The sequence below is a fragment of the Taurulus bubalis genome (genome assembly GCF_910589615.1).
Source record: "Taurulus bubalis genome assembly, chromosome: 8".
In the NCBI taxonomy this organism is placed as follows: Eukaryota; Metazoa; Chordata; class Actinopteri; order Perciformes; family Cottidae; genus Taurulus; species Taurulus bubalis.
Window position 1 is genome coordinate 22,210,213 of NC_136596.1, and position 19,820 is coordinate 22,230,032.

At 40.5% G+C, this 19,820-nt stretch overlaps 2 protein-coding genes across 2 annotated transcripts; both read right to left on the minus strand.

Moving 5' to 3' along the window:
* Nucleotides 1–201: 201 nt before the first annotated feature.
* Nucleotides 202–8,972, minus strand: nipsnap1 (nipsnap homolog 1 (C. elegans); the record flags this gene model as incomplete). The annotated part of the gene is made up of 10 exons (XM_079222949.1): nucleotides 202–266; nucleotides 2,817–2,900; nucleotides 3,728–3,822; nucleotides 3,944–3,975; nucleotides 5,359–5,499; nucleotides 5,669–5,739; nucleotides 6,089–6,183; nucleotides 6,592–6,637; nucleotides 7,289–7,407; nucleotides 8,890–8,972. The coding sequence occupies 10 exons, from the start codon at nucleotides 8,970–8,972 to the stop codon at nucleotides 202–204; spliced, it is 831 nt and encodes a 276-aa protein (XP_079079075.1).
* Nucleotides 8,973–10,239: 1,267 nt separating this feature from the next.
* Nucleotides 10,240–18,709, minus strand: lrrc74b (leucine rich repeat containing 74B; the record flags this gene model as incomplete). The annotated part of the gene is made up of 8 exons (XM_079222288.1): nucleotides 18,593–18,709; nucleotides 16,355–16,487; nucleotides 15,367–15,573; nucleotides 13,428–13,537; nucleotides 12,344–12,459; nucleotides 11,954–12,032; nucleotides 10,445–10,540; nucleotides 10,240–10,356 (listed from the first exon to the last, which is right to left on the minus strand). Exons 1-8 carry the CDS (start codon nucleotides 18,692–18,694, stop codon nucleotides 10,240–10,242), a joined length of 960 nt encoding a protein of 319 aa, XP_079078414.1. The 5' UTR covers nucleotides 18,695–18,709.
* Nucleotides 18,710–19,820: the final 1,111 nt, after the last annotated feature.

The window sequence follows — 19,820 nt, forward strand, 5'->3', positions numbered from 1 at the left end:
TTTGGCATTCCATTGTGCCAGTTTCTCATTCCTTTTTGTTCAAAATATTTTACCTAAACTTCTGGAAATTAAGGCAAAATGTATGCACACAAATACAGCCTCGCTGCCTTTCATGACTAGCTAACTATATAAGTGTAGCTGTAGCTCTGGCAGTTAGTGAATGGATTTTCGTTAGAGATGTTCTCAGCTTCAGTCATCTTCTTATTGTAAAGGCGAGCTCTTGGTGGGAATCATTATTCTAGACTCCATGCTTCTGATCAGAGGCACTGAGGACAGACAGAGAGAAACAAACGTTAAAGAGTTTAATTTAAACTCAAAGAACACCATCATGATATGATTCAAAGTGAAGCAGGAGATTCATTATATTTCACAGTGTGTTACAGGTCAGGACATGTACAGTGTGTTCAATAGAATGCCGTCATCACATCATGTTCATTGTTGTCACCACGTTTTTTCCCAGATAATACTTCTATGTTGCTGAACCGTCTATCTCGATGAATATGTCTGAAGGAGCTGAGGCACGAGTACAGAGAAAATACTGTGAAACTTATTGTGCTATCAATAAAGCCGTAGTAGCACTTTAGTAGCACTTAAATGGCACTTATAACACTTTCTAGTTTAACTTTCTCAAAGAAATTGTACTTTCTTGATTCTTGTTGTTCTGGGTTTTTACTCATGGTTGAGTGCTAAACCTGCTCACTTTGCTGCTATAAAACATCTTGATGACTAATATTTGTGTTTGCCTCAGCGTCCACCTGTGGGAGCTCATCTCCACAGTCCCTGAGGAAAGTCTGCACTGATCTCTGCCTTAGATCTCGTCTGTTGTTCATTACACTTCACAGGGAGCGGCAGTCCAGGAAACTCTTAAAACTTCAATACCAAAGTTGTCTTTTTGAACTGTTGACTCACTGATTCTGTCAACTACAATATCTGATCGCCATCTTGTTTCGGTTGTAATACTCTCACATGTTGTCGTCGCTCCTATCTGCTAGGGGTGGGAATCACCAGACGTCCCACGATACGATATTATCACGATACTTAAGTTACGATACGATATTATCCCCATACTGCGATATATTGAGTATGGCGATTTATTACCTTTTTTCAACCGCAAATTGTCTACAAAGGAAAACTTTGTCAACACATTTGATCTAATAAGATACAGTTTTCAGTCTATTCATTTCACTTCAATCATTTTTATTGCAGCAAAATGAAATTGTCAAGCAGACAAACTGACCAACACGGTTATAAATGTTGCATGCACCTGACAAACTGAACTATGGGGGCGGAGCTTATCTTTGTGGCTTATCTCCGTGCAAACAGTTATCATTTCCGCCGTCCACCATGGAAATAACGACTATTTCTGCTTTATACTTGTTGTCGAAATCCCCAAAAACGTTGGAACATCAAACACCCTCGTGTCTGGGTTCATAATATTATCCGTAGGCACACTTCTCCAGGTACTGCGTCGGGATGACGGTGTTATGGATTAACAGGCGGCCTTGTTAACGGCGGCCTTGTTAACTGCCGACTTTCGGCCGGAAGTCGCTGGTTTTTATTATTCTAGGACCAAAAAGTTTATAATTGATATAATAAAAGATCGATACTTGGCTTCCGTGTATCAATACAATATCGCCACGCAAAATATCGCGATATTATGCCATATCGATTCCCCTCCCCTACTATCTGCCTTCCTATCTCGATCATTTTAGCACCAAATAAAGTTTAAAGCACAACTTTAGTCATTGATTGATCTAATTCCTTCTTGCAAAACTGTCACGGCCAGGCCGTGCCCCTTGCCTGCACTGTGTGTGGGAGGGGCGTGGTCTCCTGATTACGAACTCACCTCACCTGCTCAGGCAACCAAGCTGCCTTCAATCCATCAATCACCCTGCAGTACAACTACCCCGGTTCTTCATCCACTCGTCGCCAGATCGTTGTCTGACTAACCTGGTAGAGACTGCGCCTCGCTGAGATGCAGTGTAATTGTGTTTACCTCGCCTCTGACCCTGTCTTTTTGTTCACAGTCTCCTGTCCTCCCGGTTCACCGCTTGCTGTTCCCCGCCCGGATTCACCCCACCTGGATTCTCCCGTCACGCCCTTGACTGCCGCTCCATACCTGTTCCCCTGACAATAAACACATTCTCCCTTCCACTCTCTAGTCCGCGTTTGGGTCCTCCATCATACACCGCAACAAAAACATCCTAATCCACGACAAATATTGACTTGTAAATGGTCTTACAGAGCACACGTCCCCTTTGGCTAAGTGAAGCTTTGGCGCAAGTTCAATCAGAAGACCGTACTCTTGCAAGCCTGTCAATTATCTCTCATACATCAGCCAATCACTTCTCACGCATGCTCACTCATTATTCACTTGCTGTCATTGTTCGAGGTGTCAATCATGCCATCAGCTGGTCTCCTCCATCCGAAAACCACAATGAAACCGTTACATCGTTAGCCTATAATCTTGTTGCCGTCTCTTTTAAAATATGACTGTCTCTCTACCTTCAGTTCACTCATATTGCCGTTATGCACCCCTCCACCTCCCCATCGCCGCCCAGTCTTCGCAGATCCATCAACTCATCATTCAATCAGCTTCATCAGCATCACCACCACCAGGTCTGGACTCCACGGGATTTATCTTGTTGCTGATCGGGGCAGACGCCCCTCAATTACAAATCTCCTTGTAGAGTCCAAGCACCGAAGACTGTGAGACTTTATCATCACATATCATCTCTTTATAATAAACAATTATTCTTTCTTTATTTGACTGGTCTCGCCTGATTGAAATGCGCCACACGCCACATCTCTCCTACCTGTATAATACACATTTGAATCCCATCCCTCCTTCAGCCAGGCAGAGTTCCTGGTCTCCTCCCGGGACTCGAGGCTTCCATACGCTGTAAACACAGTTGACCAAACCGCATATATATTACATTAAGTGTGAATAAATTCATGACATTATCATAGAAAACATTTAGCTTTAATATTCTAAAGAATATGATTTCGGGCAAACTGTTGTTCTTGCGGCACAAATAATGTTCAACTGGGTTAAACCTCAATTTGCAAAGTTATACAAATCCCTTTAAAACTGCCTACATCTAGATAACGCTTTATGTAGTTAGGGGTATTCAATTTGCCTTTTTTATGGGTCAGAGGCTGTTATTCATTAGTCCTGCTGACACTCATGTTGCATATGTCAACATCAGCATCTCACTGTGCTAGTGTGTTGGTTCCATTACAACATCACGGGAATATAGATCACATATTGACATGGTTGCATATCATAAAAATACAAAACAATTGGCCAAGTGTAAAACACTTTATCTGTGCTGTTTGCAATTTTGAACGAGTCAAGTCAATTTTATTTATCTCACAAATCACAAATTTGCCTCAAGGGCAGACATGAAATAGATGTCTCGAGTTCCTGAAAAAGACCAACATCGTAAATCAGCACAACAAAATTATACAATGGGAACATGTAGGGGACAATAGATGCACTGGTTCTACTTCAGATTCCTGCTTCATCACCTTCTAATGATCAACCCCAAAAAGATGCATTTTAAACACAACATCACATCAGATCATTTTCCACCCGTTTAAACTCCTGCTTGTACAGAATCAAAGCTCATTTAGCTCCCATTTAGCTCTCCTTTAAAGCTCGCCCATAGTCCTCAAACACCCGACCCAATATCTAGGAGGCGATGACCAAACGTGACACACTCACCCCACAAGTGATGAACCGCGTAAAGGTCGCCGATCTGGGAGAAGAACCCGCCCACTGCTTCGTTGTTTTCCTGTCTGTATTTGATTGCCCTCGCCCTGTTGTAGGACATTTACTTGTTATTGTATTTTCAGAAGTGTAACAATCACCTGTAATGCTTCATGTTCACAATGGAAAAGGTTATATATTTGAAGCAAACTGAAGCTTGTTGAGCCTTACCAGTGGTTTCCCCATTCAATCATTGTTCCCGGCTGAAACACACGAGGAGGTGAGATATTAACACAGCTTCAAACTGGAGATTAAATAAATGGCACCACGACCCCCTTCACACTTGACATACACACACAGCCTAATCAGCCAGAGTGCTGCGATATGAACCAGTCACACCGACAGCTCGTTCATAGTTTATTTATTTCACACAGATCGACCAACTCGATGCAACACGTGCAGGAAGAGCGGCCTTTTGGAGGGGCGAAACAGTAGAAGGAGCAGGATGTAATGATTGCATGATGTCTTGGTTTAAAAAAATAAATAATAATGCAGTCAAAATGCATCCGGTCGGTAGCTGATCTGAAGGCTGAAACATGCCTCTCTGTTAAAGACAGATAAGAGGATGATTGCATCACTCCTTCCAGATAGCAGGCAGTCCAAACGTATGCAAATGCATAACATATTGAGAATATGTCAAATGACAGCGATGTGAATATAACAATATAACAAAAACTGGGTAACAGTGTTTGGACAAAAAAACATAGCAATAAGCTCCAGGAATTCAAAGTTGCAAAGCGAGGATTTGTTTTAATGCACTGGTCCATTTTGAGATTTTGGGCTACTTTGCTTCCATAAATGTATTTTTTTAGATGACTGGAAAGAAAATATCTAACTTTACTACTTTGTCTATTTCTCCAAAACGCACCAAAAGTTTTAGAAGGATTAGCTTGGGGCTGTAGCTCAGGGGGAAGAGTGGTCGTCCCGCAACCTCAAGGTAGCCGGCTCGATCCCCAGTCCCCCCATAGCTCACATGTCGAAGTGTCCGCGAGCAAGACACCGAACCCCCAACTGCCCACCGCCCCCCATCCAGGGATGGGTCAAATGCATCCCGCAAGGGGATTAATAAAGGATAGTTTTTTTTCTAGTTAATGCCTAATTTGCACATCTACAACATACAATTTCTGAAAACTTGTAATATAAAAAAGTATTAAGTAAACCAACTTAGGAAGGTTTTTACAGAGGGGATTGTTCACAGCCTGATTTATAGAAAATGTCCTACCTGTTTTTTCATGGCTGTTAGGTTAATGACCTTGTTGTATTACTCTTGATAATGACAATGTGTACATTGTCATTATCAACTTCATTGTGTCCCTTGATTTATATAACAAATAGAGATCTTCAGAAAACATTGAATTTGCAAACCATTAATGTTGAATAATTTAGATTGCAACTGAATGCCATTCTGTCGTCATATTATGTAGAGAGGCGTTACATTTGGATTTGATTGTTAGTGAAAATACACGTGACACAGCTGAGGGACCTGACTGATTAACTGTGTAAAGTCTCAAATGAAATCAATGGAGCAATATTCAAATGCATGTCACATGTCATGCAATCGTAATGTGTGGAATATATGTGCATACCTTGAGGTGATAGGTTCGCATTTCATAGACGTTGGGTCCTGGTCTGGGCTCGGGTTCATTCCAGAAACTGAACTCCAGGAGGAGCTGATTTCGCCTCGAAACCAACATTTTAGCCCTCTCTTTTCGAAACTCTCCATACTCCTGAAGAAGTTTTTATATTAAGAATATACAAAGATATACTGTAGTGCTTCAGTGTGAAATTAAATTACACAAAGTTGATATAAAACATCTGTCTGTGCTGCACTTAAAATATCAGCATTTTCTTGAATTTCCTATTCTGTCTGACAAAGTAAAAGATATTAGAAACTACCTTGTTGTTGTTCAACTTCTTCAGGCATTCGGTCAGCGCTGGGTAGCCTCCTCTGTATCGCCAGAGATGCACTGCGGGGAACAAACCAGCAGATGTCACTGCAGCGCCGTGCAGGGACTGATGCCACCCACACGACACACCAGAAGGGCTCCATCACCATGTGAGGCCTTCATGTTGTCACCGAGTGCTGTTAATGTATCGTATACACTGTAAATTATCATATGTAGAAGGAGAGGAGTTGGCGGTGAGTCATCTGTTAGTGTGTTTACATTTTTCTGTGATGCTCTGCCAAACTATTTATTTATACTTGAATTAAATGGTGTGGTTCAGGAGGCCTCGGGGACAGAAGAAACAGAGGCTGTGAGCAACAAGGGGCGACTCTTCCCGCCACCTTTTGATCCTTGTTTTTTTCCCGCTTACCGGCTTGGTCCTGTTCTCCGTACCAGGTATTCCAGCTTCCCACCACCTCGCATGGGTAATCCTGGTCCTCGTGGAGCCGGTTTTGCACCTCAGCCCTAAAAAAAAGAGGCAGCGTGAAAGAATAGAAAATACACATTCTTCACACACTGATTGTGCGACAGCAGCAGATATAAATATACTGATACGTCACCACAATGACCAACTAGAGAACCCTCAGAGAGCACAAAGTCCACAATTGTCCAACTTGCTGTTATACACCCAAAGACATTACTTCAATTTTAGGCTAAATTACTCTGAAGAATACTATGAAATAATGTCCATCTTGCCAATGTGGGAAACATATTAGCTGCTCCTAGACTCAAAGCATAATTTAGCTAATATTTCAGAATGTATGGAAGTATACACAGTTTCTTTCCAGGTAGTATTGACGGAGCTTATTAAAAAACATAATGTGACTGGTGCATTTAATTCTTGGAATGTTTTATAGCAGCAAACACACTAACTCTAGACTGTTGTAGTCCTCCAGGCACTCTGGTTTGACGTTGTGAACTGAAAAAGAAGAGACAGACTTTTCAGAAATGTGTGTTTTTTTGTGCTCCTTTCACTTTTTTAAATACACGCAACCATCAAATTCTTCAACAAAGTAATTTCACACTCCGATTCAGCAAAGACTTCTATATACAAAACTGATTCGCTCTCAATAGGTTATAGGCTACGGCTGATGAAGTGTTCAAATTGAAATCCCTACATGGTGTGATGTACGCCAAAAAAAAGAAGAAAAAAGATCAAAGCCCTGGGAAGAATGATAGATTTCTCTGCAAGAGACAGACACAGTTATCACCACAGACTCTAAAGAAAAGCCGGAGAAAAAAGAAAGTGGGATGACGCCTTCAAAATTTCCCAGACAACTATTATAAAATAACTTGTTGCTGCCTGCATGTTTATATATATATATTTATGTGCGTGGTAATGACTTGTTACATTGCAGTCCAGTGCTTGTTTCTCATGTTACTTCCAGTTGTTTCTCTGAGGTCACTGAGGCCAGTCCAGATTGAATTTAATGAACATTATTTATTTAGCAGCCCAAGAATCTTCTTCATTATATTATGATGCAACTGCATCACATTTCCTTGCGTTCGGGCACCCTGCGACCTCTCTTGAAAACGCCACTTGAAAGTAACGGAAAGATCTTGTGCTTACATTGAATTTTATACAGGTTGCTGGTCTCTTTCTTTGACAGCAGGTTGGAGTGGGCATCTTTCCTGGCATCGGCTTTCTTCACAATCGGGGAGCGGAACCAGCCTTTCTCTGAAAACCTCCTACACAGAAACAAGATAAAAGAAAGTTTCACAAAGGCTCAAAGCAACGACATTAAAACGGAGAAGTTGTTGATATTAAAAAAGAAAAAACTTAAAAGGATCGTGGAGATATGCGTAGCATATGGGCTAAAAGATAGTCATGCTAATATCCTTTGATATATATATATACATATATATATATATATAAATATATAAAAACACAAAAAACATGCATACTGTTTGAGTGAGTGGGCTGAATGCATTGGCTTGTGTCTTCAGCATAAAACTTCTCACCCACTCTGGAGTGAAATGAAATGGGAATATCATTCACTTTAATCCAAGATGCTCCAATCAGTATGTCAACATTAATAACTGTCTGTCTAAATCGTAGAGAGCAGAAAATATCTATATATATATATATCTAATATATATATATATAAGGCTTTAAAGGAACTGTCCCAAAGTTAGTGAACAGGAAAGGACCATGATAGTGGCGTTAAAGCAGACAGGGCCGAACCCACCGGTTATACTCCCACATTAAGGTGTGATTGTATTATTTATGGCCCATAATCACAACATGTCAAAAATATGATTGATATAAACATATTAAAAATGATGGAATATATAGTGTTAAAACTAGCTCCGACGTTCATCTGGACATCAAATCCTATTTTTTGTTATGACTTTCAAAGCTACTTATAAACTCATTATGTTTAAAAAAAAAAAGTTGTTTCAATGTCGACGTTAATCTCAATTTGTTATTTTGTTTCACAGGGTGTGAAGTGTTGAACCAAGTACAGCCCAAAGAGAATCGTTGGTTTGTGCCCACTTACGGATTGGGGGAGCTCTACTGTGTACATATATTTACTCATATGTGTCACTTTCAAGGCCGTCTTTTGATTCACAAACATTTTCTAAGGCTTTATTTATGATTCTAAAACCCACAAACTTTTCAAGGTCAGCGATATTCTCTGTTATTAATATCCTTATTAAGGGCCAGTGACTTTAATTGGGAACTATAATTAGAAATGCATTTCCCATGGCTCCCTCTCAAAAATAACAGGCCCAGCATTCAAGCCAGAAATGAGTTTTTTTTTTTTTTTTTTTTTAAACAGCCAGCCACAGAGGAAATGCGTCCAGTGTGGAGGCGCAGATAAGGTCTTATACATTTAGAGTCAGCTTCACGGGGCAAAGTTCAAAGGTCCAGCATAAAAACAAAAAAACAAGCTGGTGTGGCAAGCTTTCTGCTTGTTTTGTTATTAACGAGCATTATGTAACACATGCAGCCAATATAATGTGTTACACCTGAGTGAAGACATATATTAATATGAAGTCAATGAGGTGATGGCTGCGAGTTATATTTAGAAATCAATCCAACGCATAAAAAAACCATATTATTTCCAAAGTTTCAAATGCAGTGTGAGCAGCTCGTTACTCGTCGTCTCCGCGTTACAGCGACCCTTTAACAAAACGCCGGTCACGTTACAGTAAATGCTTCTTTACCTGGTCGCGTGCTTCAGGTTCACAGAATACTTGAACAGCTTCTTTCCTCTCGACCACGCAGAAGTTACGTGCGCCGTCGCCATGTTGCTCTGTACAGAAGTACAGACTTCTTCTGACTCGTGAACACATGGAGGCTGGTTAATGTTTACCGGCCCAATCTGACCTAGTGACCTCATCCTGGTGGGGCGTTAGCCCGCCGGAAATTCACGCGCTACCAGGGATCAATACGCTTAAAAACTTAAAATAAATAAATAAACTTTTTGTTGTGTAATTATTCACATCCTTAATGCTTTGTCTATATGTGTGTCTATACTTAAAAATCTATGTGATTTTTAAGTATTATGTCACCAAACAGCATTAATAATTTAGCAATAACTAGTCATTTACGTCCATAGAAGTATAGTAAACTTGACAAATTAAAGTAAAATCATACATTATGAGGGATACCACCTTTCAGAGACTTCTTTTTATTAGTAAATTATTTTTGACTGAAAATCCTTCCCATGAGCCAATTATTGCACATAATCAAGTAAAGTAGAGGCAACATTAATTGCCTCAGCATTGCACTTAAAAACAGTGCTGACATAAATGTTTCGCTATTTCAAACACGACAAATAAACCAATGCAAAGTATATAATGTTATAGAAATACATATAAGTAGTCAGATATTACTTTTTCCCCTTTAACAATATGCAATAACATGAATGGGCTCAGTCATGGCAGATCATTTTTGGGTGAATGTGGAAGGGATATGTCTCCAAATGACAGCGTATCGTATCCAACTCTGTTTGAGCCGTCCCGCTGCAGTAAACAGGTCTCTTATCTAACAGTGGATCATTCTTTCAAAGCGGGTTTCTCTATTAGACTAGTCATGCAGTACATAAATCCTTTTTGTGCAACCCACTTTCACATCTTTTCATACACAATGCGGTGCACTCTGATCCTCTCCATCATTCTACCCACTGACATTATGTAACATCAAATCAGATCATACCTAAAAAGGTTCATACTCAATACCTGTATTGTATGCTGTGTTCAATGACTTTAACAACGCCATATTTCAGGCACGCACACATGCAGTCATGCTTCTTTGGGAAATTGAACAAACTATTTCTGAACAAACTTAAATTGATTGGGTATTTAACAATTTTTATTTGATATAAATGCATTTTAATCAGATGAATATGTTCCAATGACTTTACATATTTATTTTTTTTCCATCTTTTAAAAATGATATCCTTGCATGCATCCATCTTTTGGTTCATTTGTCGATGAAACCGTCCATAGGGCTTTGATGAGACTCCTTCTATCTTTCCTGGCATGAAAGTACAGCAATTACAGTAACACTTTTCAAGCTTTTGCTTTTCTGAATGCGCCAATTCTGCCCCCATGATTTACTGTAAGCGCAGGGAACATTTCTTTCACTGCTGTGTACAAATCTTCAAAATCCTGGTTCACTGTGATGTCCTTGAGCGAAACAGAAAAGAGCATGAATACCTTTGAAACAAAGAAGATTCACAGAAAGTCTCATAGAGAGGTGGAGTACGTGAGTTACCGAAAAGTCTATCTTCTCCATGGCTGAATCTGGGTTTTCCTGTAGAGACTGGAGGATCCCATAGCACCCAGCATTCTGGATGGGGTTCCTTCCCACCTGGTCAAAGACAAACATTATGGAGGAATATGTCCAGATTGCCACTGATGGGGTTCTTTACTTTGGTTCTACTGCTGTTAGGAATGTGATGAAATGATGTTTTAGGATATCATGGTGTTTTAAAATGGATTACCTCTCCTTATGTCAACCAAAATAAGCCTCCGATTGGACATAGCCATATTTATTTGTTCAGCATTTTGCGAAACACACTAATTGGTGTTCTGGCAGAGAGTTAATGTAAATAAAGACAGGAAACGGAGGGAAACTGGCTCTGTCCGTTTGTTGCAAAATCCACCTAACAAATAAAGCTCACAAATAACAAATGCATTTCCTTTATTTAGTGGACAAAAATAAAATTGACCAGTTAAGAGGATTTGCTTGCTGGATTATTTCCTCGCTGGGACTAAGACCTTCCAGGTGTCTTCTCTGGTTGCCTGGAAACTGATAAGAGCCCAACAATCTGGCGCTTATCTGCCAATATTCAAAATCGACAGAGTGGATTACTCGCCAAAGAAATTATCAAATTGCATTAAAAAAATCGTAAAAAGAGAAGAAAAATAATTCCCGCTGTTCCACCAGGTAGCCTCCCTTCGCACGACAGAAACGACAGCAGCTCTCCTCCTGGGCAAAGCTAGTTTGTAACGCCGGATAGCATCATAGCTCGGCTAACGTTAGCATTTAGCAACGGCCTGGAAGGGCAGAGCCAATCAGATGCGCTCTTAAGGGCGACCAGCGAGTTAGTTTGGTCCCTCCTACATTCAGCCAATCATAATGTGTGCCCGTCATCTGTAGAAGCTGGACCCCAGAGTCGATCTAGTAGAAATGCTAAAGTGCTGACTAATTTCCAAGTTTTAGTACTCATTCCTGCAGAGACTCCATTGCTGGTCGTTAAGATAAGCTAACTGACTGCTAGCAGTAGCTTCATATTTACAGACATGAGAATGGAACTGATCTTCTCCTTTTACGTCATGGCAAGTGAGCGAGCATGTTTCAGAAAGTAAATTAGCAGATTTTCCCAAAATGTCAAACTATTCCTTTAAGAACTGACCAGCAGCTATACAGCACGCAATGATAGGCTACTGCCTACATCAAATAAATCAAACATATCAGTAGACTAGATGCAGAGGAAAAATAAAGACTTTTATCTTTCACCAAACACCCAAACTCTATTTTAAATTCAGGAGTGCTAATTAAATCAATTTTAAAAGCTCAAGCCGTCACTCAATTTCAGTGTACGTCTTCACAATAACTTATTTTCCATCAGGAACTTGATTCAGGCAGGTAAGACGAGCTCATGAGAAACCTGCGAGGGCAACTGACATTAACACAAAGTACAGCGATCCATTTAATTATCCCATTTTAGCCGCTGCCCCCATTGTATTTGAAGCCAGAACCAATCTTTCAACAGCATACCTTCAGGCATTTGATTGTCTTGTTTACTTTGAGGCCCATGGCGAGGTGGATAGCTCCTTCAGGGGGTATTCGGTTGCTACTGTGGAGAGAAACAAATGGAGAGAAGAAACAAAAAAAGAAGTGTGTCGGAGTGTGAGGGAAGCAATTATAAAGTGTTATTTTTGTCAACGGTATTATTCATCCATGTAGCACAAATATCTGGGAATTTGTGAGGCAAGCTTTGTTTTGCTTGAGAAGTTAGGCTGAAGAAACTGACATGACTTTGTTTATGGTTTTTGCAAAAGGGTAACCACCATTTAAGACAAAAAGAGGATATTTTCTGTTATTTTCTGTTAAACAGTAAAATAATCTGATTACAATTCTGAATACAAAGGTAACAAAGGCTTGTACCTCACGTTCAACTCCTCCAAAATGGCGTTCTCTTTCAGAGCCTGTCCTAAAGCAATGGCTCCTTCTTTACCAAAGCCATTAAACGTCAGATCCACTGTTCTGAGGAAAATGTTTCCCTAAAAAAAAGAACAAAAATAATTAGCCTTTGGTAAAGATGTCTAATGCAATAACAAGTACAACTTGAACAAGTTATCTAACATGATTAACTTTGGATCAAAGTAAGACCTTAATTCAAAGTGAGAGGGCAGCAGAATCGGTTCTGATGTAATCAGCCTCTCAGACCGCGATCAATCAGAACTGTCAGTGCAGCTTAATGATCAGCGTCTCCTTGATCATCTCGGTCATTAACTAAGATATGCTTCTACTCTGTCTCTGCTGCTGTGAGATGAGTAATGAATACCTGACCACCGGGATAAGCAAGTTAGCCATGTTATGACATACAATAACCTATCTTCCTCCAACATATTATTAAACTTAATGTGCAAGTTTTGTTTACAAACTCAAAACAGTGTCACCAGAATATAGTTCTCATAAAGAGAAATCTTAACACCATGCGATGATGTTTCAGACAATATAGTGCAACTTTGTGGAAACAGTTTGGCTGAGGCAATTTCACAGTTCCATACAGAAACGGGTTTCTCAGTTTGGTGTTAAAGGATTTGAACGGCCCATCAAATAGCCCTGATCTTAACCCCATCCAATATTTGGGATGAACTGGACTGTGAGCCCGGCGTTACCGGCCAACATCCGTAGCCAACCCCACTGATGATACAAAAGTCTTCCCAGAAGAGTGGAGGCTGTTCTAGCAAGACATTGATGCCCATAAAATGAATATGTAAAAGGCTTTACCTGCTTTTTGCTCATGCATTATATGACTGATACATGATGTATGCACACATTTGGTTTACAAAAAGTGCTATTCAATCTGAGAAGCACTGTTTTGAATTTGATTCTTTCATTTATTTCCTTTCACTGTATTACATGTATATCCTTTCTTTACTGTAGATTCGTAGATATTTTGTCTTGCCTGAAAGAAAAAAAAAGCAATGTAATGTTTTCAAATATTGATTTCAGGGTGTATTACCCCGAGGCCATTGGCCAACATCACAGCTCCTCTCCCTCGGATGCCGTTCCAGGCCAGACTTAGTGATCTCAACCCGGTGTTCTCTGACAGAGAGTCTCCCAGGTGTTTGCCTTGGGATGGAAACAAATGAGAGAAATAATTATGAGCAAAATATATATATGTATTAAAGTAAAGATGATTTCCAAGTTAAACCCCCCCCAAAAAGTGTTATATTCTCAGTAAATTGCAATAACATAAACCATGATTATAAGTCAGTTTTTAAGTGTTTGTGACAATTTCTCAAATATAAATTTGATTTTAGAATATTGCACACATTCAAACTAGTTCAAGAAAAACAAAACTCAAATGAAAGATATTTTAGTGGTAAGAAAGTCTGAGAGTATTTATTAAAATCAAATACTCACTTCTACCCTCTCTGGGACGCATCTCATTGACAGTATTTCAGATGGTGTGTATGTGTGTTATCACAGCCTAAAAGCTCAAGTGAGTGAGGGCCAGAGAGGCAGAAAACCCAAAGAGAACCATTCCTATCATCATCTCACCCACTGCCAAGAATGTGCACACAACTCAGTGGTTCATGACAATAGAAAGAAAAAAAACACTCTTATGCTTGATGGAAAAAGCAATAAAACCATAGCATGAATGTCAGAGTGTTTGATTGGTACACTCTCTCTCTCTCTACTGTATGGAAGAGTGCACTCGACAAGCACGAGGATGTCTTTTGATATTTCAGAGGTGGAGGAAAATAAAATTGAAAATGAGGGTATGAATCATAGCCGCACACATGACACCGACACACGCCGGTGTCCCTTTTCCCACAGACAGTTATTTGTGAATTACCACATGATGCTCATTACATCCGGGTCTGCGATTCTCCCGCAAGGTGCCTGTTGGAAAGCTCATCCACATGATAATTGAAAGAGGTTTTAATGAAGGCGAAATGTTCTTGACCTTTGAATGCCACAGTCTGCTGCTGCCTGCTGGCCAGTGACTGCTTAGCGATAAGGCTAATGGTTTTTCTAAAATCTAATGCTATTAGGTACCTGTAATCGCATACATTACATTTTTCTGCACTCATTATAGTATTTGGTCAGTTTTAGAGGGCTTTAATGCACATTAAGTCATCATCATTTATCATTATAATGGCAGAAAAGATAACTTTGCATTCACTTACACAGCTACTTTTAGCAATTTACTAAAATGTTCTTCATTCATGTGCAAACAAAATACATACAATAGTTTGGGTTTTAAGTTATTATGTCATTAATGACATTTAAAAGATAATGCTAATTTGAAATGGATATTTGTTCTTTTTTTTTAAACAGCCATCTTGAATACATGAGACGTTTATGATTTTTTTATTCGGTAAAAAAGTAAAAAGAAAACCATGAAAATAACTTTTTTAAATGGAAATTAATGATTCATATTTCAGACATTAACTAGCCAGTTAACAACAAAGAGACAGGCTTGCACCAACATGCATGTCTGGCTGCCTGGCAGTGTAAACAAAGCACAAAGAAACTCCAAAATATCTTTACATTGCAATACTTTATTGCTGCAATGTCAATGATATGAATTTCAAATGTAGCATCTTTCAACTTCGAGCACTGACCTCAGGCCCATGCAACATTTTCGGGATAAACTGGAACGCCAAATGTTAGTCAGGCCCAAGATGTTCAGCAAAGACACGTGTGAGATCACTGTACAAAGATACATCGACTCATTATCATATCATTTCTCATATCTCTGATTTCTGGGTCCTGAAGTTCAGTTGTCTGATGCAGTATGTGAAAGTATGTGAAAATATGTATCTCCAGTGTAAATCTTTAATATCAACCTAATACAAATGGGAGCCATGGATACTGTTTAATTCTTTAAAAGGGTAAGGCCTCACAAAAAATATGTGACCTTTACTCTCTCTACCTAACTGCTTTGCTACCTGCACGCTCTCCCAGAGCGTTGTGGCTGAGGTCCAGGTGCCGTAGCTTGGAGTTGGCGATCAGCGCCGGGCCGAGGTGCTCGGCCGACTGGTCTGTGAACTGGTTTCCGGACAGATTGAGGCTCAACAAGGTGCTGTTCTCTTTCAGCATACCGGCGACAGTTCTGGCCCCATAATCCCCGAGATTGTTGTCGGACAGGTCCACCTCTGGGATCAACACACATACGCGGGTTATGTTTGGAAAAAAGAGGCCGCTGAAATTAACATGATGTGGCAGGAGAAGCTGATGGAGTGACTTTTCCATGATTAAAAAGATCTTTTATTGATTTTTTTATGCTGTTTTTTTTCAGCCTGATTACTGCTCGAGTGAGTGTTTCACAAGCAACGTTCATACTGGTCACTCCTTCCTTTACTTCACTTTGACTTCATTGGTAGATATTTGTAATCATATCATTCTCACATGCCATCTTACCTTTTTTGAGGAAATGCCCCATGGGAAGAGTTTATTGTACACATTATTTTAGTGGTTCAAAAGCACCATCATCTGGTCAGAAATGTTTGTTTTGTCCAATATGGTTTATGCAAAACTAATGACGACTCATCTCTAACCTTTCAGAGTTTTCCTTTCTGTACATTGGTTCATTTGAAATCAGAAATCCTGCGTTGGCTATTGTCTGCTGCAGCATCAGCGAAATATACGTAGGCGAATATTCTGTTATACTGTATATTCATAAACATTGGATAACCCCTGAACGCTGAATAGTGGTGCCTTTTGTTGTCATGCCATGACTCACAGGAGTCATTCTCCATAGATCCCTCCATAGCTTCCCCGAACTGCACAAATATTAAAAACCGACCCCAGAAATATATGGCGTATAATTGGAGTGAACAAGTGGGAGATGGGAAGGCACTTTTGTGAGAAAAAGGTGGGACGGAGTGAGGGAAAAGTGAGAGAAAGTGTGTGTGTGCTTGAGTGCAGTAAAACCACCTGTAATGTAACAATTTTCTTTTAACATCTCAGCTATAGCAGCTCCGCCCATTCCTTCCATCCAATTATCTCGCAGGTTCAGCCTGAGTATTGAAGTGTTGGTTACCAGGGGAACTGCCAGTGCTTTGGTGCCCTGCAAACACACAACCAAAGTGAATTTCTTCTGTTTTGTTCACTGCAGTATATTTTTCTTATCTGTATTCGAGTAAAAAAAAAAAGTAGATGCACTGATGCAGGTGGGCAGAGAGCGAGCGAGAGAGAGAGAGAGAGAGAGAGAGAGAGAGAGAGAGAAAGAGAGAGGGAGAGAGAGAGAGGGATATTAAACCTGCGTGAGACAAATGAAGCAGAAGGGAGCTGTGTGGAGGCGTGGGTCAGAAATGAAGCTCGCGGAATATGAAAATTATAGTTTCTAGCACGGCTAATGAGAAAGTTGGCTGCATGAAGCCATATGTTAATGTGAGCTGAAAAAAAAGAAGAAGAGCGGAAGAATATTGCATGTTTAAATGCCTGCTGAGAAATATTTCTCTAAGATATGAGAAGCCCATCAACCTGCAAGACATCGTACAAATAACCTTTGGCAGTTGCACTTTGTTGCTTTACTTTTACTCTGCGTGATTGACGGGTGGAGACTTATTTATAATCCAATTCTATCTGTGTGAATGATGCTACTGAAGCTGAAACCTTGGGAAATGTCTTGTTAAGGAATGGATTGACTTTATCAACATTCATTTGCAGCGTTACGGACCAGTGGAAGCCTGTAGAAATGTCACGCTGTGGTTGCTAAGAGCTCCAGGCAAAGCATTTTCACATTTGCAGAAGATGTAGTCTTCGCTCATGCAGTCAGAAATGAACAAACAATTCTACACAGATTGAAATAGACATGTCATGGTGATTGGCTTGTGGGCTAAAATGAAGCTGTTAAGGGTTCAAATGTAAAAAAAAAAAAAAAACTAAGAATTTGTAGATGTTTATCTTCAATTATCTTTTAGTTTTTCTGGCATATGTGGAACAACTAGTAAATAACGCATTGTTAAATTCAACAAGTAATAATGGATTTCCTGTTTGGTCCAAACCTGCCAAAAGACGTATATATTTTGGGTCGTATGAGAGCAAAAACATGTAGACACAATATTGACGTGGGGTCCAATGCTCAAAAGGACCAAATAATAAAAGTACATTGACACGGGTCACAAGTTGTCATTTAGGATCAAAGATTAGTACGTCCCCCTGAGAGGTATATTTAAATTCAGAGTGGCATAATGAGCTCTCGCTTAGTCCAAATCAATGCCAGCAGCCTTCCTTCTCCTCCAAGGTGTGAAGGTCTCTCCACTTGAATGTGTACTGCTAAGATCTATCATGGACTCAAATTATGCAGTTTTATATGTAAAGTCTACTGCAAAGATATGTACATGCACGATCTATTTCTTAGGGAAAAAAGAAGAGGAAAAAAAGACAACTCCTTGAAGCTTGGCTGCATTCGACTTGACACAGTGCAACCCAGACTCTGCCACGATCGGTGCGGCCCCTCGGGGGGGAATGTGACTTGGAATTAATGAGTGACTGAACATATAGGTCAGGGCGGGTTTGAAATAATGTTCGAGAGAGAGATAGAGAGATCAAATATTTGTACATCTTTTTCAAGAGGGCAGGTTTAATTGGAACACCTTTCCCCAGGTGAAGCTGAGGGCCGCTAGGGGGCAGCAGAAACAAGCTGTGAGCACAACATTGGCACGTAATCGCATGAGTGATAAAGTGAGCTTATCAGGCAGTTGCTTATTTACAAATCAAACCGGTACAGAGCAACAGTACAATTCTCTTCTGAGTCATGTTTGTTGGCACCTGGCAAAAGTCAACCTGATCTCCTAAAAATGTAGTTCATAAACAGTGGAACTAAGTCAATATTCACTTATGTCACTATTTGTCTTTCTGTTGTGTCTGCGCTGAGCAGATTAGGTTTTTAGAGCTTTTTCACTGAAATGAAATGTGATGCTATATAGGAGAGTAGTGACAGTGAGTGAAACTGCACTACAACTGTTATTGAATGAATGAACCGGCCACAGATAGCAGCTCAGCTGATGGACACTGAAATAGTTTGTCTCTGTACTTGGATGCCAAAAAATAAAAAATACAATTAGGACTGAAAAAAGATAAATAAACAGACAAAAAAAATACATAAGCCTCCTCCAATCCTTACCCTCTACTAATTTTCATACAATCCCTAACTCTTGATGAAAGTACCTGAGGCCCCAGACCCCGATGCATCATGGACAGCTCGCTGCTTTGCATGCGCTGCAGGAAGTAAGAGGCAGGCGCCACCTGTAGCGCTCGGCACGCCTCCATGTAGCACGTCTGCCCCGTCGGGTCATACGCCTCCTCCTTATCTGCAACATGAATAAAGACAATAGGTGTCTGAATTATTCGCTATCAATACCTCTTTGTAAAAAGGAGAGATGTGGCACTCTCGCCTCCCGGAGGAGGACCTTTTGAGTGTGATATTGAAAACTCCCTCCTGGCTCATCTCACCCTGTCATACCAGATGGTTTTCACTTCTGGTGAAAAGGAAGCCTGACACAAAAGATTTGGATGAAATCATTAAGATGCAGAATAGGGCTTCACATGTGTGGGCAGGCGCACGTAGGAGTTCCTCTTTTTTTTTTCCTGAAATCACTTAGAGATTGAGGAGGTGGAGAGGTGAAAGAGGAAACAAGATTAACACACGGGGCGACAGGAGGACTCTGGCTTTATCGATGCAGGTTCTGCTCAAGGTCAAATTATTAAGACTCACTGTCAAAATACTGAAAACATACTAGTGCTGGAGCCTGCTGTGGAATATTACTTCAGACAGAAAATAACAGAATCAAATGGTTCATTTCAAAGAGGGAACATCACACCCTCTGTCTTCAAATTTGACAACTTCCCCACCCCTTTTTTTGTATCTCCCTTCTTTACCACCGAGCTCCAAGTCTGTGTCGTAGTCCTCATCAGAGATCTCACGCTCTCCTCCTCTGAGCTCCTCCTCTTCATTCTTCTCCTCCTCCACCTCCTCCTCTTCACCCTTGCGTTCACCTCCGTCTAGCGCATTCCCGTCAGGCCCACGCACATCGACCCCTGTCCGGCTCACTCTTCGCTGGATGGAGAATGAGAAAGCAAGACATCATGACTCCTCAAAGCTGGCTGGCAGCCGGAGCGAGGAGAGCGGATGCATCTGCTACCAGGAGAATAAAACTGATACCTACACGCTGGACAAGCGAGTCCATCAATGTGTCTCTTTGAGCTCGCATCCCTCTCTCTTTGTAACCACTTACCTTCCCTCCTACTCCTTTCTTCACACCTCCCTTGAACCTCTTTCTCCAGCGTTTGCATGTCTCTCACTCCCCTTTTATTTCCAGGCCCATGGCGTGTTCTCTACACATTTCTCTACAGTCGGCCTATTGTTATTTTCAGGACTAAATAGGCAGCTTTCCCC